This window comes from Patiria miniata, unplaced genomic scaffold, assembly GCF_015706575.1.
Source record: "Patiria miniata isolate m_02_andy unplaced genomic scaffold, ASM1570657v1 HiC_scaffold_1, whole genome shotgun sequence".
Classification (NCBI taxonomy): Eukaryota; Metazoa; Echinodermata; class Asteroidea; order Valvatida; family Asterinidae; genus Patiria; species Patiria miniata.
The window spans coordinates 17,373,967-17,401,703 of record NW_024037047.1 but is presented as its reverse complement, the minus strand read 5'-3'; the positions used below and the strand labels follow the sequence as shown (position 1 = coordinate 17,401,703).

Genomic DNA, 27,737 nt, shown 5'->3' with positions numbered 1-27,737 from the left:
ATGTTCTTGTATGTAACATCTTATTCTTTTCAAGTTTTTTAGGGAACATGAAGAATTTCAGATAAAAAAGAGACAGCGTGAACGAAGGGACTGGAGATGAACACGGAACAAGGAATGAGTTACAATGGACCATCAAGATGACTAAGAACAATCACACGAAAAGATAGACAGACGGACGAACAAATAATACAGGCATGGACATACTCACACACGCAGACAGAATGGTGTGACGAAGAACACTTTTGTACCTTTTCTAAACTTATTGTTACTCATCATTATTACTAACCCACTATCTTTTTTTTTATTTCAACTTAAAATGTGTGCCCCTATTTTGCGCAACTGCAACGTCATGCGGCAGGCTGCAATAATTTTCGATGCGCGTGTTCGGGTGTTGTGTTGTGTTTTATGTTGTGTCGTGCCTGTATATTCTGTTTCAGTCTTTGTGGAAAACTCAAGAATTGTCCGTAGTAGTTTACGTGTAAATCTATTCATTACTACTTGAGCACACTAATTTTGATTTAGATTAATCTCCAGTAAAATAACATCTCTGATTTTGTCATTGCATTCACGTCCGTAGTGGAGTCAACAACTGAGGCACAAACGACTCCGCAATCCACCACGTCTGCTTCCGTCACCACCAAGACATCCACAACAATTTCTCAGTCAACAACCCAAAAGTCGGCAACTTCTCTCAAAACCGATGTGCCTTCAACTGATCCACGGTCAACTACTACTGCGTCTTCAACTGATCTACAGTCAACTACATCTGTGTATTCAACTGATCCACGGTCAACTACTCCTGCGTCTTCAACTGATCTACAGTCAACTACGTCTGTATATTCAACTGATCCACGGTCAACTGCTCATGCGCCTTCAACTGATGTACAGTCAACTACATCTGCACATTCAACTGATGTGCAATCAACTGCACAGTCTCCAAATGCACCAGCAACCGATACAGTTTCCACCAATGAACAAACGACAGCAGATTTATCCCACTCTACCGAGCAACCCACAACTGCACCGCAATGGACCGACACTTGGGCAGATTTGCCAACTTCATCGTTTCATCCTATGACATCATCTTTGACACCGTCAACTACGGCTGAAAGTAAGAAATGTTACGTTTATTCCGAAAGCGACAACAAACCCTTTTTTTAATTTTAGTAGGTTTAAATATGTGTTTGCTTCTGCCAGTAAAGTAGCCTTTCACCAAGGCCATCGTGGCTTAACTTGCCCGCATTCAAAGCAGCGAAAACGCGAAGCGACTGGAGATGGAGACCACACATGCGAGTGGCAAAGCCACGAGGGCCTTTTGTAACTTGTCGAGAAATTCCTATGTTTTTCTTTATAATCTCGATTTTTGTTACCCCAAAAGGGTAGCAAAATTCCAACCAATCATCAGCCTTTTCGTGCGTGCGTGGCTACTACCTGGACGCGTCGACGCGCCCGGATGCTTGCACACAATTTAAAAACAAAAAATGCGAGTCTAGTTTTCCACGAGATCGTGACCACGTAATTGTTCTTACATTATCTTATTTTAACTTTACTTATAAGGGTATTTCAAGAAATTATTTGAGGGTATGAACTTATTTTTCATCTGAACTTACAGTAATTTGCTCTTACGTTTTCCTTACTCCCCCTTCTTTTAAAAATGGAAGCGACTAGGCAAAATCTGCGTTGTGATTGGTTAACCTTCAGCACGCTTCTTATTTGCATAAAAACTATGAATAATTCAACAAAATCAAGTTGTAAAAGGCCTCGTGGCTTTGCCACTCGTGCTTGCTGACTTAATCTTTGCTCCAGTCACTTCGGGTCTTCGCAACTCCGCCGCTCTAAGCCACGATAGCCTGGGCGAAAGGCTACCAGTAAAGTAGCTAAAGGTTCGGAATTTAATAGCCTTGCTTCCGCTTAGTAGCAATCGATGTTTTTTTTTTGTTTATGTACCTGGCGTACATGTATTCAATAGACTTGTGTATCCAATGAGACATGAGCTGGACTAACTAGCATCCACAAATTGGTGTTTTGGGGAAATATAATGTATCCATTTATACGACTGTTTGTTTGCTGTAACTTTGAGAGTCACCCGTTCACCGTGGCACTATTTAATGCCGCCATGTTAGTTCGCATTATATGTCTCGCTTTGATTGTCAAGATGGCGTACCCAGAGTATCTCGGTGACTACATCCAGTCACTAGATTTGTAGTGATTATTTTGAAGTGATTTCAATGTGTTTTATGTCCATGCCTTTCAGATTCTCGATGCTTTGTGGGTCACATCGAGGTAAGATTGATATGTATAGTTATTACCTTTAATTTCTGCAACAATCACAGATACACTTATCATTAGCAACTAAGTGAAACTCATTGAAAAATGAAAGCGAAAATCAAAGTCCAGAAAATTTAAGGATGCGTTGATGCGTTCTTGGTCATGTTTCAAGGCGCTTAAGCTAACTGACACAAACATTGATTTTGTTTTCCTCTCATATAAGGTAACTTCAATTTGTGTGTTTGTTTAACGCAAAAACTAATTTATTTCGAGCTGGTGCGTCTGCAACCCTTTGGCAAAAGGCCTTTCATTTTGCGCACAAATGAACCCGCCCTGCGAGAGCCGAATTATTATCTGGCAGCCAATAAATCGATTCTTGGGAAGAAATAATTCAAAAACTTAACGTCGGTGGATTTTTTTTTGTTCGATGTCTCATTCAAAGTGAATAACATTAGTATCGTTTAGGCCAAAAAAAAAGTCTCCGGTTTCTGGTATGGAGCTTGCTCAAAAAGTGGTGCGGCGACGCGGCTTTTTTTTATTTTACCTGATTTTTTTTGCTTCAAATGTCGGCTGGCTGATGACTGCAAATGGTGCCCGACTAAACTTAGTGCAAATATATGTGAGTCCAGAGAGGCCACATAAAGCTTATTCTCGACCATAACCAAATCTAAAAACACGTTAAAATTGTGCAGCAGCAGGATTCCAGTCAAACCAGTGAGTTTGGCGGTTTTGAGACATCATCTTTCATTGAAAAAAAAACGTTTTCATTTTGCCGACGCGCATGGCTACGGCGACGCGCGCGCATACCAGAAACCGGAGACTTTTTTATTTTGGCCTTAGAAACTGGCAATTGATTTTTTTTCTATTTTCGAGGTGAAACTACTAAATAGCTCGGGAACGCATCTTTAACATGATGGCACGCTATCATTGTACGTTGACGGAGGCTACTTCAATGCCAGCCATTGTACCAGGCAACTGCCTCATGACGGATCAATAGCTATAGCACAATGTTTTCGCCATTGAAGGGGGCCTTCGTGATATATACCGTGACAGCGTGCTTGCATTGGTCTAAACACTGTATCTACTGAAATTTAGAACCAGGCTGGAGTGTTCGGTTTTTTTTTCTCGATGAAAATGTAATCATTTTATTAAAGGGAAGATACAACATTTGCAAACATCAAAAAACGAAATGATAAAATTATCACGAAATACCTTACTGAATTGTTAGGGATTGGCAGTCTAAAGCATCCTGTAAAATTCTGGCTCCTGGTGTGCTGACATTTTCAAGAAAAACCTGTATTTTTCCAACGCTGGTTGGCCGACCAGCGTTGGAAAAAACTGTCTTTTTCTCAAAAACTGCTCCAGACCTATGATTTTTTCATATTTAGTTATTCCGCATTTTCTTTGCAATAGATTACACACCTGTGAAGGAATACAAACCTGCTAGAGTGATTCTTTGACCTTACAATTCCCCAAAGTCGTTACGTTAGTTTCATCTTAAGTGGGGTCGGGGAACCAGACTGCAAGAAATTGATTAGTTTTCTTGGGTTTTTTTTTCAGCATAAACAAACCCAAAACGTGAAACAAGTCAGTTTAACAATATTTGCTATAACATACTAATCCTCCAAATCCATTTATTTCTGAAAATTGCAGCAAAAGCAAATGTCGTACATTCCCTTTAATCAAAGTTATCTTACCAATCCAATTTCAACGTGGATTTTTTTCACTGAAATGAAAATAGCATACCTTGAGACGACAAGCCAATTTAAGTGCGTAGGCCTATATCTCTAAATTCTATTAATTGAGGCAACTTGGTTGAATTTACGAAACATGAGCAATAATTAATTAGTAATGTCGGGTTTTTTTTTAACAAGCGCTTTCTTCTCTTTGATTTGATTGTAACCTTGTGTGTGGTCAGTTTGATTGTTTACCGGAGTCAACGACAGTAGAGGACATCAAGAATCGAACCTCTGAAGAACAATTGCCACTGCACGATCTGCTGGCGTTGATGACTTGGATAGCTGACCATGACGTCATACCGGCTGGAGTCGCAAATGTCACAGACTACGCCGATGTAAGTTCTTACAATGCAACTCCAAAGGAACAGGGAAGCGACTCAAGTTCAGCATCACTGCAATTTTACATATAGTTTATGCTTGTTACCCTTATCCAACTGCACATGATCGATATTAAGTCAAATAAGGGACATTAATTCACAGTCATGTAAGACTTGCGGCACGTTAAACAACATCGGATATAACAAAAAGAAACTCATCACCAGTCACTTTTAATCAGCAATGTCATCATTTTGATTTCATTACAACATTTATTATACCTGAGTTGTACACAACGGTGTGAACTATAATGCTCTGTCCTGAACAAATCCTTTTGATTCTTCAATTTTAGACCTACGTGGACAATGTCGATAACTTGTTAGATGACCGCTTTGTGGAAACATGGGATACAGCACAAGCGGTGAGTAACATAAAATCTCGTTCACTTCATTTTCAAAAGTTCAGTAATTACTGCACTGAATGGAACAACCGAACAACAATACGGAAGTCGCCGGTCCCTGAACCCGCTCCAGTCGATTTTCTTCACCGAACCTTATTATTCTTCATATATACAAGTGTTTATGCATATATAAGATTTCTTTGTGGTTTATTTGAGGGGGGGGGGGGAGCAAAGTCAGGCTTCTTTTTGGTTAATGTTGCGCCACGACGTACGTTCACAAGTGGCCGTACGACGTTGGCATGGCCCACCGTGAAACACGGACGGAAATACAAACTGCCCCGCCACTCGCTCAGGGTGCAACCAAGAAAATATGCCTAACATACGTCCGCCGAGCTCATGAATAATGGTTATACATTCAAATTATTTATATCAGCGAGTTCTGAGAGTCATGGAATTGGGTACTTAAAGATATTATGGCACTGCACTTCTGGCCTGGACTTGGAGCTTTCAATTCTGAGCATTTCAGATGCAATTGGGTCTGAAAGTGGCGCTATTTAGCCATGTTGTGGAGGGATCCTTTTTCAAAATGGTTACTTTCCAGTTTGAGAAATATAATTCGTTTTAGGGGTGGTCTTCTCTAGGTGAGAATTTCTCCAAAAAGTCATCGGTCAACCCACCAAAAAAAATATGTTGATCATCATTTTTTTCTGTGCAGCCTGAACACCTGTGAGAGTTCTGGGTATTTTAAGAAGAAATTTAAGAAGTATCGGGATTTATCACTGGTCTTTATGGGACTTGATTTACTTGATTTCACCACTCATGCCAGGCACAATAACACGCTACATAATCATGATATACCGCTGTCATACACAGCCTGACTAAATTTTCTCGCACGTAGGCAATGCGATACCTTTCTATTTATATTGTTCGCCTTATCATAAGAGGTTTGAGCGTTTTATTGAGACAACGGATTTCATTTGAATGGTGCAGCATTTGTCAATATAGGCCTACCAATACACGCAGTGGCGATCAGTACGAATTTCGCCTGCAATTTCATAATTCCTAACCAAATTTGAATAAGCAGCCTCTCTGTTGTAGCGGGAGACATTCTGTCATGAATTCCTGGGGTTAGGTTAGTTTAAGCTTGAACTGTCAAAAACTGGTGGTTGTGTGCGAAAATACGCACAGTACGCGAGATCAGTTTGAGTGAAATTTATGTCCAAATTTATAGTTGTCGCAACTCTCTCTAAACAGTTCTGATTTAAGGTCAGCGCAGTCAGAAACTCTAGCAGGAATAATCAAAACAGATGTTCTCAAACAAATTTACCAATAGTTCATTTCGTTCGTTGTTTAATAGGTACCGGACTTTGCCACCAACTTAGTCCAATCTTCACAGAATCTGCTGGAGGACCTGGCGAGGAAGGCGCCCTCAGAGTATCAACACGTCCGGAAAGCTAACAATCTAGGTAGGACAACTCCATTATTTGCATATCCTCTATTATTTTGTTACTGACAAGTGTACTTGTGTTTTGTGATTTTTGTCAGGTCTTTATGAGTGAAGTAACATTAATGTAGTTCGCGCGGTATATAGCGTTTGGGGGTTGATTTTGGGTCTCGCTTGGGCGAGTATTTTTATACACACACTAGCACATGTGTTTTACAATACTGATGAGGACCTAATCCTTTCCTTCTTTAGAGTAAACATGAATATCAAATATATCAAATACCTCCCAATCTAGTTTCTAGGCATGTGCAGTCTATTTATCGTTACACAAAACCGATTGCCGGTCTTTACAGACAGATCCATCCGCTGCATGGACGCACGTTCTATTTTTAGATTAGTGCACATAATACAGCTAGGCTAGTCTTGGCAATTTAAGGGCGAGTAGGCGAGCGCCCTCTGTTGACCAAATTTGTGAAATAAACACTCCACATTAATATAGCATCCATTTTATTGATTGACAAATAGAGTACGAAGTGCTGAAGTCCACGAATATAAGTGAATACAGCTTCAAGTCACGGTCGTCTGATGACGAGTCTTCAAGTACGTCAATAACTCTGGAAAAACAAACAATTGACAACTTGATGTTGCAAGGTAAGTTTTGTCAAGTTATATTAACTTAAGCCGGATTGTTTGACCATCTCACAGCTGGTGGGGGGGGGGGGGGGGATTCCGCCCCCCCCTTCAGTTCTCGGCCATCGAGTGACGAAAGGTTATGAAACTTGGTCCATGCATAGAACACTTTAAACATACCGAAGAAATTTCACGACTATAGATTAAGGGGTTTTGGAATTATCTGATAATTCATTATTCAATTTTTTTATGCACCAATGGTAATTCTGCTTTGTGTACACAATATGGGGAAATTCAGTTTTAACGACGCATAGCGACTAAACAAATTTGCTGCGCGGTAGCCCATGGACAGAATTGTATGTTTTTGGTATCAATGAAGATGCGCAAGACTCGAGGCTAAACAGTCAGGAAAGCTCAGATCGGGACATTTTTTTTGGCACTGGTATCGCGGAAAAAGTTGGGGCGAATCTTAAGGTTTAACATGCATACCCCGTGCTCTTAAAACAAAAGGGATTTTTGTTCTTCTATTGGAATTTTGTTTTGTTTTAATTAAAGAAATATCTACTTTATTTCTATTTTGGGCGTCTGCAAGCCTCTAAAAAGGGGCTTTCATTTGCGCACAAATAAACCCGCCCTGCGAGAGCCAAATCATTGTCTGAGAGCCAGTAATTAGAAAGGTATAAATCAAACACTAAACGTCGGTGGGTGTTGCTTTCGATTTGTTTTTGTTGTGTGTCTCATTGAAAAGTGAATAAACTCCAATATTACTCTAATAAAACATTAAAAAAAGAAGATGTATTTTTCACGGTGAAAATCGAAAATGGCGCGATAAACGAATCTTTGGGCCAAACTAATTTATAAAATTGGGAAAATTTTTATAGCGACTGCAAGATTTTATTTAAAATTCCTTTCAGTTTGTTGGCTACCTTCAACATGCATTAATTTGTTTTCATTTTGCAGGAAACGACAATCTCTCTTTCACAACTTTGTTAACAAGGAAAGGGAACCTCATTCACGAAAGGTACGCGTCAAAACATGGAAAAACAATTTATGGAATTCCATAGTCTCAATTTTTTTTTTAAATTGCCAAACTGTTGTCTGATCGGTAGCCCTGTTCATTGTCGTTCTTTCTATACAGATTGTCGAGGAGACAACCTGCTAGCCACGTCATCGTTCATTCACTGCAAGTTTCTGGTCAGATCGTATCCGTTCCAGTCACATTACAACTGAAACTTCTTCAGGTAAATTTTTACTTTCAGTTTCATTAAACAGTGATCGTTTCTTACTTTTCCAAAGTACAGCATACCATTTTATATCACACAGAAGCTAATAAAAAAGACTTAATTTTATTTCAATTGTAAAAGAAAATTATTTAAGAGTTCGCTTCATTTGTAGGAACGAAAACCAAATGAGGAACCCGTGTGCGCATTCCTGGATGAAAGTAAACGGTAGGTTAACAGTCTTCAATACCTTATAAAAAAGTGACATAAAATTACAGTACAGGAGAGCATCATACAGAACATGCAATGGTGCTTTATGCTAGCTTTGATGGTAAAACAAATGAAATTCATTGTGATTGTGTTATTGTTCCACTTTGGAAATGCAGACAGTACACTGCAAAAACCGGAGTAATAAATTTACACCATTGGTATCTAAATAGGACCATCTGGTGTCAAATTTTACTGGTGTTGTCCTATATAGATACCGAATGGTGCTAAATTAACACTACAGTTTTTGCAGTGTAGATGCAAACTGTTTTTATACGACAGGTTCCACTCCACCAAATACGCGCTCGTAGAAAACAACACCAAATCGGACAGAATTCCAATGGAAATGAAAGATAACGACCTCTAGGACAATTTTCTTTTAAATTTTACCAGATATAGCTCAATATTGGTTACCCCCCCCCCTCCAAAAAATCCTAAAACGGTTGCCAATCTATCAGCCCAGGTCTAAATGTAGCCCTCATCTCTATGCGAAATAGGCCCACCATTGGGTTTTTGTGTGTACGGAATCCCCAGTGTTGGAAGCCACCAGTGCTTGATCTCCAGTGCTAGTGACACATGCTTGATGACCAGTAATATTTCTACAATCTGTCCTAAGTATATATGCGACAAGGACCTCTTATTCAGAATAACCTTTTAGATCACAAAATATTTAGCGCAGTGCAGAAGTTTACATTCAGTTTTTTTGGTGGTTTGCACCCTTCAGGTCAGGAGAATGGAGTACCGTTGGTTGTTACGTGGACAAAAACAAAGATACGTCATCGTCCATCAGCTGCAAGTGCAACCACACAACAAGTTTTGCAGTACTCATGCAACTTCAAGATTTTGAGGTAATTATTATAGCACAACTTTAAACGGTGCACATATCTTTTAATATACAGTGATAGTTGCGTTACAGGGTTCCCTTTCACTCATTTGCAGATTTCTGAAGCAGACGAGAAGGCTCTTGAGGTCCTGACGTATCTCCTGTGTGGTCTGTCCATCATGGGTCTCATGACTACTCTGTCTGTGTTCATGGCTCTGAGGTAACTTGTTGATCTGGTCATCTTCGGGTATGCTGGCACATTGCATGATTGTCATGAGTGATGTTTATATTACTGAATGCTGTGTACGAGCGACAGATTTTGCTAGTCTCGTCTGGATTAGGTTGACACGCCCTTTTGGGGTGACAAATTTGTGTCGCCCTATTGTCAGACTACCCTTAGAACAATGAATGTTATTGTCGCGACCCATCTAGATCGATTCCTCGTGGTCCAATTATTATAAATACCGAATTTTGTGGAGAAAGGATAAGGTAAACTTGGGTTAGGTGACAGTTTAGGTTTGTTCACAAGTCTATGGGACAGTCGCCCTATTATAGCATTAAGAGTTATTATTATATTAACAAGTATAACCTTTGGGATACTCTTTAGCGTCATAAGTTATACCTTTTGGAGACATGTGCCCCTACTTAGAGGCAAAAATGGTATCGTTGCAAATAGGCTATTGCTCGTGGTCCAAGTAGAAAAAATACCGAAATTCGTGGGGTAGGATAAGGTAAGATTGGGGTTAGAGGTCATTGAAGTTTGAAAAAAATGTGTGCACACGTCTATGCGAATGTCTCCCTAATACTCAATTATCGCTAATAATAATAATTTTTATTACTGATGTTTGATGTTTGGGATACCATTGTTGAATTGTATCTCATTTAACCGCCGGAGAGTTTGAATTGAAGTCGTGCATGTTGTGTTTCTGTTCATTTAGATCTTTGTTGAAATCTGAGCGTGTTACCATCCACATGAACCTATCCGTTGCACTCATAGTGGCGCACTTTCTCCTGCTTGTCTCTGGCATGGCTGCGAAACAACAGGTAAGTAGTAATGATATGTTTCCCTTTTCATTTTGTTTCGAACCATGACGAAAACATAATGACAGTTTAGGCAAAAGCGTAAAAGGAACAAATAGTGCTTAGAGTTTAAACACTTTTTCTAACCACTTTGTTCACATGTTTAGTCTAAAGTTTAGGATTTGTTCACAGTGTGAAAGCCTGATAGTGTCAATGATAAATACTTATAAAAATGTCAAATATATATTCTCATGTTCGTTTATCTGAGACAGATGATGACAGAGGTATGACAAATACTTATGTGCAGCTAGCCTGTCAATTGACTTCATTAGATTCAAACATGTGAAGACAATGGCCACAATTAAGTGTTTAAAATGTGTTTAAATTCTAAACACAGTTTTTGACAGTGTACATGTATGGCTTTACGATAGAGGAAATATCCTTTCAGACCTCGAACGTTGGGTCTTTTGTTGCAAACGGTCCTCGATCGTATGGTTATGTGTTTAGTCTTTGGGAGAGTGTTATACATATTACAAGAACAACGGGATTTGTAAGGGAAACACAAAGCATTTTCCTCGGGCGTATAGAAATTCACGACTGTTTGTGCAGTTGTGTGGAAACTGCACAATGTGATTCACAAGCAGATTATAGGGGAGGACAACCATCACCAGATCATATCCCAATAAAATAACATATACAAATAATTACATTATTTTGAAAACCGATTAATCACACATGACACTTACCATCAATAATTTTTACCAGTTATCAGTTAGAAAAAAACACACATTTTTTTACAGATAATTTACAAGATATTCTCTTTTTATCCAGGTTGTCTGTCGTATCGTCGCTATCCTGATGCACTATTTCTTCCTGGCTGTGTTTTGCTGGATGCTCGTTGAGGGCGCTCACCTCTACTTCCAAATCGTGCGAGTGTTCTCCAACGGTATGGACAAAAAGAAGACTTACATGGTCATCGGATGGGGTAAGGACATTCTCTGACATCCGTTGTTCCTTATGAAATTACAACTTAAAGGGAATGTACAACATTTGCTTTTGCTGCAATTTTCAGAAATAAACGGATTTGGCGATTAGTATGTTATAGCAAATATTGTTAAACTGACATGTTTCACGTTTTGGGCTTGTAGATGCTGGAAAAACCAAGAAATCCAATCATGTTCTTGTAGTCTTGTTCCCCGCCCCTACTTAAGATGAAACGCAGCAATGTATAGACTTTGAGGAAGTGTTAGGTCAAAGAATCAGTCTAGCAGGCTTGTACCCATTCACAGGTGTGTAATCAATTGCAAAGAAAATGCAGAATAACTAATATGAACAATTAGGAGCAGTTTTTGAAAAAAGCCAGTTTTCTCCAACGCTGGTCGGCCGACCAGCGTTAGAAAAATACACTTTTCCTTGAAAGTGTCAGCACACCAGGAGCCACAATTTTACAGGATGTTTTAGACTGTCATTTTCTAATAATTCAGTAAGGTATTTCGGGATAATTTGATCATTTCGTATTTTGATGTTTGCAAAAGTTGTATCTTCCCTTTAAAATATTAATTAGTATCTTCTCTTCATTTTAAGTGTATACCGTTAAACGAATTTCGGATAATGTCGAAGGCTACGGTCGTGGCCACTAACTGAAAAGTCAATTCAGGTTCTTCGCTTTATTTGCGGAGGGGACCACTTTGCACATTTTTTTGTGGATGGTTAATTGACATCGATGAGTGACTTTTTTTTTCTTATTTCTTTTTAGGGACACCTAGCGTGGTTGTCATCATTTCGGCGGCATCACGGTGGGACGATTATGTCAATTACGACAGGTATTCCTTTGTGTTTGTGTTTGCCCTCGCCTCACTTTAATTTGATCAATGGTAAATATCGCTTATGTTGATATTATGCTGTAATTTTCTGTTTCAGTTGTTGGTTGTCTATGGAGAGCAACGTGATCTGGGCATTCGTTGGACCAGCATTGGCTATCATCATGGTAGGAATGGGACTGTTTTAATATTAATGACGTTTACAAATAGACTTAATCTCGAACACTCCTTTGTTGCAGTTAAGGATAGTTAGGCCATCAGCCTCGGTCCAAAATTTTGGCAACCGGTATCACATGAGGGGAATAATCGTCATAGCGTTTTTTGGCAAGGTATACACCTCCAGAGTTGGAAAATATGTGATAGCATTGCAGCGGTTGCAGCTTTGGGTGTTGTCACCCTTTTTTTTCAAAATGTCCATCAAATGCTTGTTATACTCTAGGGGCGGTATACCTTGCGCATGCGCACTATAATCATTTATGCCCTGATTTGATACCGACCAGACCCCCAAGCTGATGGCCTAAGTGACTGAGAACTTCGCCGTCTGGTCTTAAAAAGTTCCCTTTCTCATAATAAGATCTCTACACTTTAAGAATGTAGTTCTTGGGTTTACCCAAACTACGTTTTGACCATGGTTTTGTTTAAATTCATTTAGATATGCGTACTTGTGCGATATACATTCAGATGCCGCTTTGTTTTTACATCAACAGGTGAATGTGATTGTTCTTGTGATGGTTGTACGAATTATCGTGACGTCAGCTGCTGCCAATAAAGATAAGGAGTATGATCACGTCAAGTAAGTAATCCACAGATCCTCTGATGACTGTTTTTATCGAGTAACATGATTTGTCTCGCGCGGTTGGCTTGAAGTAATGGCGGCAAGAGTAATTTAATATCCGAATGTCCGAAGCGTGGACAATTTACTTGGAAAAGGCCTGTTAAAGGATATATCCCCGTAACTTTTCTACTTTATTTTGTATTCGAAAGAACGTTAGAAGAATATGACGCCCTTAACCAAATAATTTATTAATTGCCTCTTAATTCGGGCGATTCACAATGCAGTGTGCCACCAAGAGTTTGCCATGGAGAGTTCATTTTTCAAGTTTACAGTTGACAAAACGTGGCCCATTTGAATGAGTGTCGGTAGAAAACTTGAGCTAATTTGTCATAGATTGGGGCATAGCGTTCTGCCGCCTTACAAAAAACTCCATATTGATAAAAAGAAAAGAAAAGGGCAAACATTATATTCGAATCATACCTTTACAAACTTTCTGGCTGGAAAAACTAACAATTTCAAATGTCCCGCGCTGCGAATTTGTCGCCCATCTCCCACAATGCACTGGGAAAATTGAACTCTCCGTGGCAAACTCTTGGTGGCGCACTGCATTGTGAATCGCCCGAATTAAGAGGCAATTAATGATTCATTAGAAATGGGAGTTTGGGATGTTGCGCTCGGTTCACGCTCGAGCTGAATTTAGACTTGGTCCTAGTCGGTTGATGCGCTTGGTCTGTGCAGTATGCACGTACAGACACTGAGGTGATACGCATGTTAATATGGCACTTGTTGCACTTTGGGATCGACGTTGATGAAGTAGTTCATGGATGGGTTCTGATTACATTGTGTGTTGTGGATATCGACTTGAGTCCAACTTGAGTCAAGTCTAAGCTGGATTAGGAGCATTCCGCTCCTACTTTGAAAGCTGAATTATAAAACAATGATAACTTAGGGTGGATTGATGTGTTCGTTGCAATTCGTTCAATGTCTCATTGGAAAGTTCACAACTGCTGTAATGTTAACAAAAACAACTGCTGTAATGTGAACAAAATGACCGATTCAGTAGGGCGCCACACCCAAAGAGCACGTGAACCCTCAACTAAAAATGTATCCCAAACAAACAAATGTTTATAAGCTAATGAAGGTCAGCAGACTGGTGTTTGGAAATGGAATTGTTGTGTAAAGAGAAAAAGAAAAAAATATACCTGTATTGAAGCATTCCTCCTTGGAAATATTTTGATATGAAGCGGCAGGTGTGTCTGTCCGGGAGGGGGCGGTAACGCTGTGCGTTGTTATTACGCCAATTATTCGGCAGCTCAACGACATCAGGGGCCAATTTCACGGCGCTGCTTAGCACACAAATTTGCTTAGCACAAAAAAGTCTGGCTTATAAAATCAGGTTACCAACCAAAACTCCACGTGATGTATATTGCTAGGGACTAGTATTCAGCTGTTGTTTGCTTAGCATAAAAAATCACATGGAGTTTTGGCTGGTAACCTGCTTTTATAAGCCAGACTTTTTTGTGCTAAGCAAATTTTTGTAATTAGTAATCCTGTTTCTTACCGTTACAGAGCTGGGTTGAAGGGTTCGTTGTTTCTGCTACCGATTCTTGGCTTGACGTGGGTGTTTGGTGTCCTGTCAATGGATCCCAACACACTCGTCTTTCAATATCTCTTCGTCATCTTCAATGCCCTTCAGGTAAAAACACTTGATTGCATGCTTGTGATTTTAATACAAACTTTGCTAATTAAATGGATCGCATGATGTATAATATACAAAGAAATAAACACTAGGTACAGTGACATTCCTTATCACTATATCTGAAGTTGTTCTGTTTTGATCACGCCAATGTTAATTTAATTTTAATTAATGATTGATTGTTGATTAAAATCAACGATGCACTAGATTGAATTTTCTGTTCAATTTGCAAGTAAGTACAACAACAGTGTACTTTATTGTTAATCACTTCTTTCGTTAACGCAGGGAGTGTTCATTTTCCTGATCTACTGCGCCTTTAACAGTGAGGTAAGATTACAATCAAATTAAACTAATTTCAATAGAATTGTGCAGGGGCCGACTGGAACCCTTGTTATAAATTACAAAAATGTCTCAATCAATAGGTAGCACGGATGTTACAAAATATGTTATTAGTGACAAAATACATGTGCGATTCTTTGACGTCAAATGTGTTCGTTTTGCACTGCAGGTTCGAAGTGCAATCCAGCGAAGCAGGGAAAAGCGCGCCCTCACTCGTGGAGACGCAATCTCGAAAGCTTCGACTGCTGAGAACTACGGCTATCCTTTGGTATGTCTCTCGTACACCCTGATTTCTATATTTCTGAGTTCAACAGTTCGTCATGATATCCACCTACCAATCTTCATTTGAATTTAAGATTAATTAATTTTGTCTATTTCTTGTAATGAAACCAAGGATTCCTCAAAATTGCCATAGGCACTATGGCTAGCAAGCTTGAAGAAACCTTTACAGAAGACAATGAGAAGAAATTAGTTTTAGAGGTGGGAGTAAAACCCACGAAATCAGGTAGGGATTGAAATCACATACACTCTGGACCAGAACAGTAGTCGGACCTAGGCCCTAGCAGTGGAAAGACTGCGCCAACTTGACTCCTCCTTAAAGATCAATGCGATCAATTGAGTAGTGGCTAATTGCAGTCATGTTACTCAGTAGTTGAACTGAAGTCCTTACATGACCGCTACTGCCTTTATGTGAATAAACAGAAAGGTGGTTGGGGCAAACGGAACCGTGTCGATGTGTCCACTACCTGCTCATCGGGCGAGCCTCAGGGACAACAGATGGCGACACTGAAGATACAGACCAAGACAACGACTCACATCACCACACGTATGTTTACATATATCATCTATATCTCTCACTAGCTTCATTACAAAATATGTGTAAATGCTACATGTTTCCCATGAAGAGTAAATGTCGTTCTTTCTATTTCAACAGATATGATTTTGACTCCCGCATCGGATGGATCTTACCTTACACCAACCAACGTTAAATTCGCTGCGTGGAAGCTGGACGAAGAACGATAAAATATTCACAAATCAACAATCTGGTTCGTAAGTGTGACGTCACTTCAGTTTAAACCACGCCCACCTCATGTAAAGCAGTATTGGAACCATTTGAACCGAAAGTGCATAACGAAAAATGCAAAGGGCGAATTATGGCGTGCTTGCATAGCCTACTGTAATTTCGTTGGTTTAGAACAGCCACGTGTTAATAATAAACGTTTATTTCGTATACGCGTTGAATATAAACTATTCCATGTATACTGCGTTCCATTATAAATAAAGTTCATTATACACTGCGTTGCTTTTAATTACGCGCCTTGCGCACGCGTGTAGGGATTGCCCGGACGCTCGCGACTGAGTGCTGCAAGAAAGCCTGCAGTTATCAAAGGTTACATCGCAGTGACGTCATTTATTTCGTGCATAGTAAGACGTTAGTTACAAGCCTTTATCTTTTCGACTCGTTGCCACATGGTGATGTGGGCTATGGCATTTCTAACCCCCTCGGGCGCATAACGCTTTGTGCACCTCGGATGTCAAAAACGTCATATCCCACATCACAGCAGTCAACAAATTTATTGTTAAATGAATGATAACAATGTATATTTCATAATTATTCCGTTCAGGATATGTAATTGAATTATTTATGCGATTATGAAATGATTACCCTTTCCTTAGCCTTTTTTAGCATATCAGTTATCAAAGGTATTTGTTAGGTATCTGGACTTAATATATATTTAGAAACTATTCTGAAAGGTGACGGAAGATATTTTTAGATGTGAAATGAAAACATACAATATAAAAAGTGAATTTTAAATTGTATCATAAAATTGTAGTCATACGATGATTGGAATGTTCATAACCTATTGCGTGTTCTAATAACTGATGTAGACTCTAATGATCAATTTTAGTAATTTCAAGTTGTAAGTTTGAGTAACATTGGTTATCATCTTATACGCTCTAACTGTTTATGTCGATTGTGTATTAATATAACTCACTGAGTGGGAATTCTCTGGAAACTTGATGCCCCCTGTCGTAGAGGTCGTCCCAACATGACCCTGAAAACATCCATCGAGTTGGAAACTGGTCTGAGTGGATCTTCTCTTTCAAACACCATGCTTGACAGGGGGACAGATGAGCCCAACTCATCATGTCATCACAACAGTTAATGATCAAATGAATGAATGAATGAATGAATGAGTGGAAATTTAGTTAGCGAGCCTGTCAGCGAACTCTCGAAATATAATATCATAAAATGTAAATAGTATTGAGTTCATGTCGAAAATTATATGCTACGTAAGGACAATCAGTGAACTCCAGCGAACTTTAAACAATGTCATGTATCCTTGTAAGTGCACTGACGATGTGGCATCATGGCGATACACGTTCGTGTGAAGTTAAAGGTTTAGCTCTTGTTTATCCCTATCGCAGAAAATGGATGAAGCTAATCTTATATTATAAGCACAAACCAGCAAATGCTGAAAGATATTTGTATCTGGTACCGAGGAATCGCATTTGAAAAAGAGATAAAGAACTATAACATTACGGGCGTCGCATGTAAATAATGTAAAACACTGCCACATCGGTCCACGGATTTCTCGAGAATTTTGTTTTCACAAAACAAACATTTGACTAAAGAAAAACATTTACGCATGGGTCTCTCACTCTTCGTATTATATAAAATTGGTTTATATATTGAGAACTCCAAACAATATGTTTATAGAAGTTTCTCTCAAATTTTCTTTGAGTTCTTCAGAGGATCTTCCGTAGGTTGTCTATAACCCTTCACTAAACTTTAAGCAAATTTAAATTGATCAAAAAATTGTGAAGCTTTTTATGAAGTCGAGTTATTGGTTATGCCTGTAGACTGATTATATCATTGTTGTAAAACTAATTTTACAAAAGTTGGAAAGTATCGTAGTTGATACTAATGAAAGTGATTATGCTCAAAATTATGTAGATCAGAAGATAAGGGACTTTATTCACTGAAAAATGTAGACTTTATTAAAACGGTAAATCCAAGTTAAATAAAAAAGTCACCCATTGTTATAGGAATGCAGACAAAGTATGGAAGAGCCCTGTTTTTAATTCTTTAAGTTTGACAATGCAATTTGGGAATTTGGGCTTTACGTCTCACAAGACCGACAGGGTGCACTGGGAAGGAAACCAACTTTTGACAGGAATTTTAACTTACTGTTTTTATAATGTAGGAAAGTATAGCTCTTTAACCATACGTGGGTGAAAACAAATTGAAAAAAATCGCAAGGATAGTCTTATTATGCTAATTTGAATATAAGTCGCCAAAATCACTGTTGTCCACGTGTAAGTCTATGTAAATCAAGCTCCGGAGCTCATTAGTCAACCGGATCGAATAAGCCATCTGTGGACAAAAGGGTTTGACACATGATATTTTTAAAGTATATGCCATACCTATCTCAGAGACAAAATATGCATTTTTGCAATACTTTTTTGTGTCACTTATGTATAAAGTTCAATATTTTAATACCACAAATTTGAATTTCTATAAGTAGCTTAAGAAGTAGGTGAAAAATGCTGTCAAGAGTGGGTTTTGTTCTGTTTGCACCTCCCTGTATATAGCGAATGCTGCTGAGACAATTAAGAAATGAGAATTCTCATCAAACATTGAGACGACTTCCTGCTAATGGTTTTATCGAATACGTGCTTGTGTCAATACAGAAATCGTGATATTGGGTCTAAAATTACACCATCCCCTGATTGAATGGTATACAAATATTGAGTGGCTCAGCGTGGAATGGGAGGAATATTATCGCAAGGTAAAATCTGGACTTTTCCATTTCACGAGGCGAAGCCGAGTGAATTGGAAAAGTCCAGATTTTACCGACCCCTTCACGAAATGTTTGAACCCAACGATGTAGCGCTGGCTCTTTAGAACAATACGCGCTACGCGCAACGCTGAACGCACACACCAGCATGTATTTGCACACAAATACCGCGTCATGATCCTAACTGCTGAATATTATTTCCCATTCCCCGTGGGCGGATAGTACTTTTTGAGCCGCGGCGTGAATGGGAGCAATAACGAATGTCACGTGATGTGAGTTCCACCAATCAAATGACAAGGATCTGTATGTCGGTTATATAATAATTTCTATTTATTTTGTATACGTGGGAGTTTGATATTCAACGGTCAAAGTGCGCTATATGCAACACTGGAATTCACAAAAACAACCCTTACAATGCGTTGTTTGTATTGTTACATGGACAAAAAACAACTTTGCGAAAAACACCAGTAACATCCGACCAATATTAAACACATATTTAGTGGCTCAGAGTGAAATGGGAGGAATATTATCGCAAGGTAATCATGTACTTTACCAAGTGATTATATTCCTCGCATTTCACAATTTAAAGTCTCTCAATATTTTAATTTTGTTTTATATAACTGACATATCGATTCTTGTCAATTGATATAGGCCTAGGCTACTTGATCTTTTATTGCAATACAAAGAGGTGGAAATGTGTTTCTGTTTTCCAAACCACCCCATCTCGAAAAGGTTGAATCTATGGTTGAACCACAGAGCCCATTGATCGTCGTCTTGTCAATGGGTTCAACCGAACTCTGTAGCGCTGGCTCTTTGGCACAATACGCGCTGCGCGCAACGCCGAACGCGCACACCAGGATGCATAAACCATAGATATAGAATCCAGAAGGGTGCTGAACAACTAACCTGATGAAGTTTCAGCTCAGAAGTATATTCCGAGAAAAACAGCATTCTAGGGTCTCAATTTCAAATCAAAAGTTGCTAAATCATGTTTTGAATTGTTTTGAATTTGCAGCTATATGCCATGTCGCGCGCAGATCCGATGCCATAGCAACTGCGCGCGCCTGTGCGTCGTGCCAACGCTGGTCGCGCTGCGCCGAATAACAAAACGAACCACTACATTTACATTTTCCTACGGTGCTTCTTGCTTTTGTGGGCGTCTCAAAAACAATTTACATGGCAGGCCTTTACAAAAGTCTTGTGTCTGATGTAAGTCGGAATCCGGGCTTTATTTGGTCTGACACTTTCCTAGTCAAAAGGTCACTTTTGCTATTTAAAGGTTCCGGGTCAACATGGCTTGGAAATGCAGTAAGTATCACTTTGACCACGAAGAATGACACCAGCGATACTTACATTAAAACTGGGGGTTAGTGACAGCTTGGGGCTCAGTGAAGTTTGGAGGGCGGGTTTGAAATGCAATTCAGGAATACAATCAGGTACATTAGCATTTAGCTTATTACTTTGTCCTCCTTGTTCTAGTATGAAATTAGTCAGCGGCTGAACGGGGACGATGCGCTTGAAACTCCACCCCTATTAGCTCCGTGCGCGACCAAATGAGGGCGCGTTTTTGAGCTTCGTGGACGGGGGACACAGCGTGCGCGTACTTTACTGTACTGGTCATAGATATAGCATAAAAAGACTAGATCGGCAGCGCGTCCACACGCGCCCATTCACTGTGCGATAACTCTCCGCCATTTGTGTTGTCCCTCGTGGACGCGCAAGAAATTAACGTAAAGTAATGGAGCTAAATGTATCTTTCCTCCAGCACGTGACCAAGCGCAACGCGCGCGGAACTAGAAATGCGCACCGAGTATTTACGCGCTGCGCTCACGCGTTAGCGATATTATGGTGCACTGTGCGCGTCAACGGCGTTGCGTTTGTCACGTTTTCGTCGTCGGCGCGCGAATACATTCGAATTCAACTTGAAATGGTCTCTGAGACTAATCTCCGAGTCCAATAAGTTTGGAGACATTCGAAATACGCAGTGGATGGATCGGGAACCAGTCTAGATCATTCCCAACTCTCCTTTTACGGCCGTTGATGGGGTAATTGTGCACGGAGCGGATAATGTCGGCCAATGATAGTGCGAAGTGATTCGTACCTGTTCGGTAGGTTTACACGAATACATGTTGCAATAGAATATCAAGTTCCAATCTGAATCCTGGTAAACTGGATACAGAAAGTAAGGAGACACTTATTCCACTTTTTTATTCTTTTTTCTTCTTTTCTAATTCTTTCACAATCACCATGCTATTTGCTTGCCAACATATTGTAAGAAAACTGTAGGCCTATAGCTGTAAATAAAACTCAAGCGATAATAATTGTTGGTAAAAATGTTATATGAATCTTAAAATAATGTAGCACATCTTACAGGTAATTGCGTATTAGTGGCTGTCATGTATAAACAATCAACTAACAATGAAATAAGAAATCAATAACATAACATTTAATTCAAAGTCTCTCACTTTAGCGTAGTTCTGTGTATTAGGGTAATGTTTTCATGAGCATATGAAAAATGGGGCATAGAACAGCTTCATAACAACTTAAACTTAAAGGACAAAAGACCCTTTTTTAGTGAATTAAATTAACAAAATAACATAATTACACTAGAAGATAAAAACCGTACTTACATAATTTAAATGATTGAAAACGCAGCTGTGTATCTCAATGAACTATAATTTTAATCTTCTGATTGTTATTTTCCAAGGTTTTTGAATGCCTTGTCGATTTTGTGTATGCTAATGGTATGCATGTTCATGAGCAAAACGTTTTACCTGTCAACCAAAAGAATCAAAATTATACATCGCTACAGCAATTCCATCTTTCACTAAGCGGTATAGTGTATATGAACAACAAGTGCATTATTTAATCAAAGGAATACTTTTTGTCTTCCTCTATTACTATTCAGTAGGCATTCCAAGGTCATCATTTGAAAATATACATAAAAGCAGCAATACAAGACATCTGCAGTTTGAATTCAACAATAACATGTCGAAAGTTCGGGGTAGTAGTTAATTATCACAATTTTGAAAAAAAGATATCTTCATTTATCTCGCCGTAATGCATGGTATTCGTTGAAAGCTCTCCATCCACAATGCGCATTAATACATTTCAGTTGCACCCTCTTAGTGGTATGATGCCAGTGTGCCACTCGGAAACGTAATTCCCTTGGACGGATTTGAAACCGATAGCATCTAAGCTAACTAAGCTAACTAAGCTTTCCGGTGGTTTTGGGAGCAGTATTTAACAAACCTTTATCGAGATGGTCGAGTCCTACAACCATCGCAAGAGGAATTGATATATAGTTTCTCTTTTTTTTCTTGGTTTCCACAGATTCCATTGTTTATTTGTAATCAAGTACGATATTTAATTAAATTTTGGCTGTTTCGTTTGTAACTAAGTTTAGCTAACAATATTGTTTTATTTACAATACTGTAGATCACTTTATAAGGCATAATCCACTACAGTTATCTTATAGCATTTTGTAGTTTTGTACTATATACCTATATGCTTTTATGTTGAATATTGTATGTTCTAATATTTTCCCCGTCATGCTCCCATTGTTGTGGTGAATCTTGCTAAATTATCAAAATAAGCAGCAAAAATATACAGCACAATCAAAGTTACTAGCTTAAAAACAAGTAAAGAAAAACTGCTTAAATCATCGATCATGTTAAACTTGTTTAACCTCGATTTTTTTTCCGCAAGGGTCATAATCAGCGTCCAGACATAAACCCGGTCTTAAACGTCTCGTTTAAAACCAGCCAAACATATTTTTTCCCATACCTTTTTGGAAGACAACTTTTTCGACGATGTCTTGTTCACGAATTCAGGTTAGTTTGCTGTTCATATTCTGGAGCCTTCTCTATGAACGCAGCGGCAGATTGCATCCATCCTCCAAAAACTTCAACCCAAGACAACACCCTGAAAGAAGCCATTTTAAGGATTGTTCAATATCAAACTTACCTATTTTACTAACATTGTTTTCAGGCATGTTTTTACCATGAAACAGGAGACAAAAAAGACAGCCTAAGCAAATCGTTTATCACTTTTGTGATACGCTATGATACCGGGCCGAGGGCGTAGCCATATGATTTTGTGAGCAAACCATGAAAGTGGCGTCGTAAAAAAGTGTCACATTTCCAAGCTCATGAACGTACCAATGGCCTACTTGTACGACAGTACGAGTCGAGAGGAGTTTGTCAATACGTCTAGATGTATTGTTTTGGAAAAAGGTCCGACACTAATCTCGCTATGCGGTGATTGTCACGGAGCAGTTTGCCCACGACCAGGCAGTTTTTGTCTGTGTACACGATATGAGTTCAACTAGTTGGACTTGGCTGGTACACAAATATTGAGCTGCTCAGGGTAAAATGGGAGCAATATTAGCGCAAGGTGAAATATGGACTTTTCCATTGCAAGAGGCGAAGCCGAGTGAACTGGAAATGTCCAGATTTTACCGAGCGATAATATTACTCCAATTTCACAATTTAAAGCCACTCAATATTTGTTTAATATAACTGACATGTAGATCCTTGTCATTTGATATTCGAACTTTTATTTCAATACAAAATTGGTGGAAAATGTATTTCTCTCTTTCAAAACAACCCTTCACGAAAATGTTTGAACCCAACGCTGAGAATGTCACGTGATGTGAGGTCTACCACTTCTCATCACATCCAGCGCATCCTCCATAAGCATGGAATTCGAGTCTTCCACACATCCCCTCTGAAGATGCAGAACCTACTGACTTCACACAAGGATCGGTGTGACCCAGAATGCAGACCTGGGGTGTACAAGATTCCATGTCAACGTGACAAAGTGCATATTGGCGAGACTGGCAGGGACCTTCCTACCAGACTCAATGAACACAAAGCCCATGGCCGGAAGGGAGACTTCGAGAAATCTTCCATTGTCAAACTCTCCCACACCGAGGACGACCCGATCAACTGGAGCCAAGCAGAACTACCCACTAGCATCGACCGCTGGTACCCCCGACGCATCAGAGAAGCCATCGAGATCATCAAGCATAACACTGTTCCCCAAGACATCGGTTTCTACATCAGCAACATCTGGCGCCCCATCCTCAAGTCCAAGTCCGATGGGTCTCCTATACCCTAGGACAACTTAGGTTCAGTTCTCGCCTATGGGTCACCTATACCCTAAGCTCCTTCCCCTTTGCCCCTTCACTGTGTACTGACACGCTCCAGTGATCATCCAGCATCCTTCAGTCAACTTGCATCCTGTCTCAGGTTCACCGGTTTCGAGCTCCACCAGTTTGCATCCTTCTCACGCCTCACCCATCCCATCCTTATGGATACTTGAGGATGGCGCCCCATCCTCAAGTCCAAGTCCGATGGGTCTCCTATACCCTAGGACAACTTAACTTCAGTTCTCGCCTATGGGTCACCTATACCCTGAGCTCCTTCCTCTTTGCCCCCTCACTGTGTACTGACACGCTATGACATGCATATCTAATGCCTTGTTCTCCATAACACAACCCCAAGATGGCTTTACGTCTTGTGAGAAATGCTCCTTCATCACTTTACTTGTTTAAAAGGTAAAATGAGAAGAGGTGAAAAACGCTCACTGGGATTCGAATTCGGATCATCTGATTGGAAGTAAGGACTTCTTCCAACCAGTCCACGAATGGGCTGCCAATCGTCGGTGGTTTAAACAATAATATTCATTGTTATATAACTTATTCTCTAATTTCCCTAGACATCATGAATATGCATAACGCATACAATATTCATATTGTCCAATCTCGTTGCGAAAAGAAATGTCGCGGCCGGCGTACGAGCAGACGACATTTCCCTGCAACGTTTTATTCTCTTTATTCAGCTAGGTTTTTCTTCCTAGCAGACGAATTCAATTGAAAATTGTGTAATATAATTTGCAATACCAAAACGTATAGTTTTTTTTTCAAACTTCAAAACAATTTGTTTTGAAGAACACATTTTTTAAACCAGCATTTTACTGTCCCTGTTCAGGGGCCACCTTTGTTGCTGGCTTGTCTTAAACACTTCTGGCTGGCGCTTTATCATCCGTTTAAGACCGGACATGTGACGGGCTCTCGACCAATAGAAATGGTTCAACTGTTTTAGCTATTTATAAATGAGGTATAGAATCTGATCCAAGAGTGTTTGTCGGAAATTTCGCCGTAATTAGGTCCTTGAGCACTGCCGACGAGTTAATCATACTACTATTGTAATGTATCGCTACTTTTGTAATGCACTTGAAGCAATTTCCCTCTGACTATTTGGCAGTTTGTTCCGTGATCCACATGTGCAAGAATCGTTTAACTTGGTAGGAGGAACCAACTTAAGCTTCAGAAGTGTGTTTAAAATGAAATTATTGAATGCTACGAATATATCTGGGAAGAATTAATGACATTGGTTTGTAAATATTGTTATGGTAATGGTAAATCCTGTCTGCTTTTACAATGCAATCTGCCTTGTGTTTGCCAGCTCCCCATCGAACAAGAGAGGTCAAGGGTCCGTATATACAAAATGTATCTAAATTACATTATTTTGCAGCAGATACTGCAAAATCAAAGCTACATAACAAATACACTTTAAAATTAGTTTTGAACATGATCTTTTTTTGGAAGATTTAGTCTGAACCAGGATCAAACTGTTTGCCAGAATTATTTTCGCTGTGATGGTGGCCCTTTAGCACATTCGTTGTTAATTTCTCACTCTAGTTATAATGTATCTCTATTATTGTACTCCTTTTTCAGCCCTTATTTACAAGGTTTATCCAAATTGTCAATTGTCAATCTCAGAACGGACATTTGAGCACTGTCATTTTAACACTTCAGCTGTAATGCATAGTCTATGTACAACACGTTTTTGTCTCCAACAGCACGACACCACCCATCAATTTTCGTCGACCACTGGCAAATTTACCTTAGCGTCGCTGTTCCCTAATTTGGATTGACATCCCTCCCTCCAGCTGAACTGGAACCGCTGGTTTGACTACCGATACTGAAGCCCTTAAGGATGACAGCTGTAAATGAAAAAAAACAAACGGTTTGTTCCAAAAATTCATAAACTTTCATTCAAATGTTGAGCTAAATACGTCCCAATGTTTCTTAAAACAGATGAATGAAAGAATCCAAGTAATGATCTACGGGCATTGGATTGGCCGAGAGGGTCTAACCCCCCCCCCCCCCCGCAAAACGCAAAAATTGGAAAAAAGTCATGTTAAAAAAACAAAATCATGTCTCCTGAATGCGATCCCATTGAGCCAAAGCCTTGGGTCCGCCTCTGATAGCCATTCAGATTTAATGGAATAGAATATTGTGCGCTCAAATAGCCAAGCTTTTAGCTTGCGTTGTCTTGTTTTCAATTAATGTACCTGGCCGTGCACGCGCGTTTTAGAGTTAGCTAACTTGAGATACTAACCTAGTTCTGCTGTTAATAATGTCCTCGTGATCGACTCAGAGCCATTAAAAAGCGATTCTTTTCCTGGAGAAACCTGCTCACTGTGGTGTTCACCGTATCGACACAAATTCACGAAATGCTCGCAGTTGCTGTCGACGAGATCGTAAACAGTCGTCTGTCCTTCATATTGATGCATGTCCTTTGCCTGTTGAATGATACAGTCGGTATCCTGATGCTGCTTTAGAGTGTCTCTGAAGTTGTTGATCCTCACCTTGCAGGAACCGCCTAGAATCTTCTCAATAGTATCAGCTCGTATCTCGGGCTTTTGAGGGGCAGCATTCGCTCTGCCTGATAGCTTCTTTCTGGCAAATCTCTTCCCTCCTTCGAATATACCGAAATGGATGACAGCGTGTTTTTCACCTTGGTATGGACCGACATATATACCCCAGTGGCAATACCACAATCCATCTGGGCTGTTGGTGAACTCCAGCCTATCACCCGGGTATAACTTAGCTTTCAATGCTGTAATATCTGTAGGTGAAGGCTTGTACCAGTCACATACACCTTTGCCATTATTGAGTCCCATTTCCTGAGAAAATATGTCGTGTCTGATCACACGAAATACTCGAAGCGTCGTGCAATGGACCTTATCGCAGAAAGCCCGTTTTTGGAAGTGCGCATTTGCGCGCAAAGGACAGGGGTTAATTGTTTGGGGTAAACAAGAAACAGCTGATTTTGTTCGTCACGTCGCGCTGGTACATGGTCGCTGGAGCGGGCACTTTAAAAATGTAAACTTCTAGTTCTACAGGTTCGAAGTGCAATCCAGCGAAGCAGGGAAAAGCGCGCCCTCACTTGTGGAGATGCAATCTCGAAAGCTTCGACTGCTGAGAACTACGGCTATCCTTTGGTATGTCTCAACAGTTCGTCATGATATCCACATTCCAATGTTCATTTTAATATAAGATTTTTTGTTGTTGTTTAATTCTGGTAGAACCAAGGAGTCCTCAAAATTGCCATAGGCACTATGGTTAGCAAGCCTGAAGAAACCTTTGCAGAAGACAATGAGAAGAAATTAGTTTTAGAGGTGGGAGGAAAACCCACGCAATCAGGTAGGGATTGGAACCACATACACTCTGGACCAGAACAGTAGTCGGACCTAGTTTGTGTCCACTACCTGCTCATCGGGTGAGCCTCAGGGGCAACATATGGCGACAATGAAGATACAGACCAAGACAACGACTCCCATCACCACACGTATGTTTACATTTATATCATCTATATCTATCACTAGCTTCATTGCAAAATATGTGTAAATGCTACGTGTTTCCCATGAAGAGTAAATGTCGTTCTTTCTATTTCAACAGATATGATTTTGACACCCGCATCGGATGGATCTTACCTCACACCAACCAACGTTAAATTCGCTGCATGGAAGCTGGACGAAGAACAATAAAATATTCACAAATCAACAATCGGGCTCGTAGGTGTGACGTCACTTCAGTTTAGACCACGCCCACTGCACATAAAGCAGTATTGGAACCATTTGAAACGGAAGTGCATTACAAAGAATGCAAAGGGCAAATTATGGTGTGCTTGCATAGCCTACTGTAATTTCATTGGTTTACAACGGCCACGTGTTAATAATAAACGTTTATTTCGTATACACGTTGAATATAAACTATTCCATATATACTGCGTTCCATTATAAATAAAGCTCACACACTGCGTTGCTTTTAATTACGCGCCTTGCGCACGCGTGTAGGGATTGCCCGGACGCTCGCGACTGGGTG

The 27,737-nt window shown here is 39.7% G+C and overlaps 3 protein-coding genes across 3 annotated transcripts; 2 read left to right on the top strand and 1 right to left on the bottom strand.

Annotated features, from left to right (window-relative positions):
* Positions 1 to 537: 537 nt before the first annotated feature.
* On the top strand, positions 538 to 16,930 carry LOC119731156 (adhesion G-protein coupled receptor D1-like; the record flags this gene model as incomplete). Its single annotated transcript, XM_038204205.1, has 21 exons — positions 538 to 1,111; positions 2,255 to 2,283; positions 4,187 to 4,342; positions 4,675 to 4,743; positions 6,080 to 6,188; positions 6,692 to 6,817; positions 7,757 to 7,817; positions 7,935 to 8,037; positions 8,192 to 8,244; positions 9,008 to 9,131; positions 9,223 to 9,326; positions 10,045 to 10,150; positions 10,958 to 11,111; positions 11,883 to 11,949; positions 12,047 to 12,113; positions 12,654 to 12,739; positions 14,291 to 14,417; positions 14,703 to 14,744; positions 14,926 to 15,024; positions 15,459 to 15,582; positions 15,691 to 16,930. Coding segments are annotated over 21 exons (2,469 nt in total), but the record flags the coding sequence as incomplete, so codon positions are not given.
* Positions 16,931 to 22,721: 5,791 nt separating this feature from the next.
* LOC119731150 lies at positions 22,722 to 23,680 on the top strand. The gene is made up of 2 exons (XM_038204195.1): positions 22,722 to 22,776; positions 23,382 to 23,680. The coding sequence occupies exons 1-2, from the start codon at positions 22,722 to 22,724 to the stop codon at positions 23,678 to 23,680; spliced, it is 354 nt and encodes a 117-aa protein (XP_038060123.1).
* Positions 23,681 to 25,487: 1,807 nt separating this feature from the next.
* Positions 25,488 to 26,533, bottom strand: LOC119731145 (phospholipase A and acyltransferase 1-like). Its single transcript, XM_038204179.1, has 2 exons — positions 26,050 to 26,533; positions 25,488 to 25,570 (listed from the first exon to the last, which is right to left on the bottom strand). The coding sequence occupies exons 1-2, from the start codon at positions 26,531 to 26,533 to the stop codon at positions 25,488 to 25,490; spliced, it is 567 nt and encodes a 188-aa protein (XP_038060107.1).
* Between the last annotated feature and the right edge of the window lie 1,204 nt (positions 26,534 to 27,737).

Excerpts from the sequence above, each read along its gene's own strand:
- LOC119731145 (XM_038204179.1), bottom strand. The coding sequence starts at position 26,533 with ATGGGACTCAATAATGGCAAAGGTGTATGTGACTGGTACAAGCCTTCA. Across the intron at positions 25,571-26,049 it reads TCGATACGGTGAACACCACA|CTGTCATCCTTAAGGGCTTC; the intron begins GTGAGCAGGTTT and ends TTTCATTTACAG.
- LOC119731150 (XM_038204195.1), top strand. The coding sequence starts at position 22,722 with ATGGCCTACTTGTACGACAGTACGAGTCGAGAGGAGTTTGTCAATACG. Across the intron at positions 22,777-23,381 it reads GTTTGTCAATACGTCTAGAT|TGCATATTGGCGAGACTGGC; the intron begins GTATTGTTTTGG and ends AACGTGACAAAG.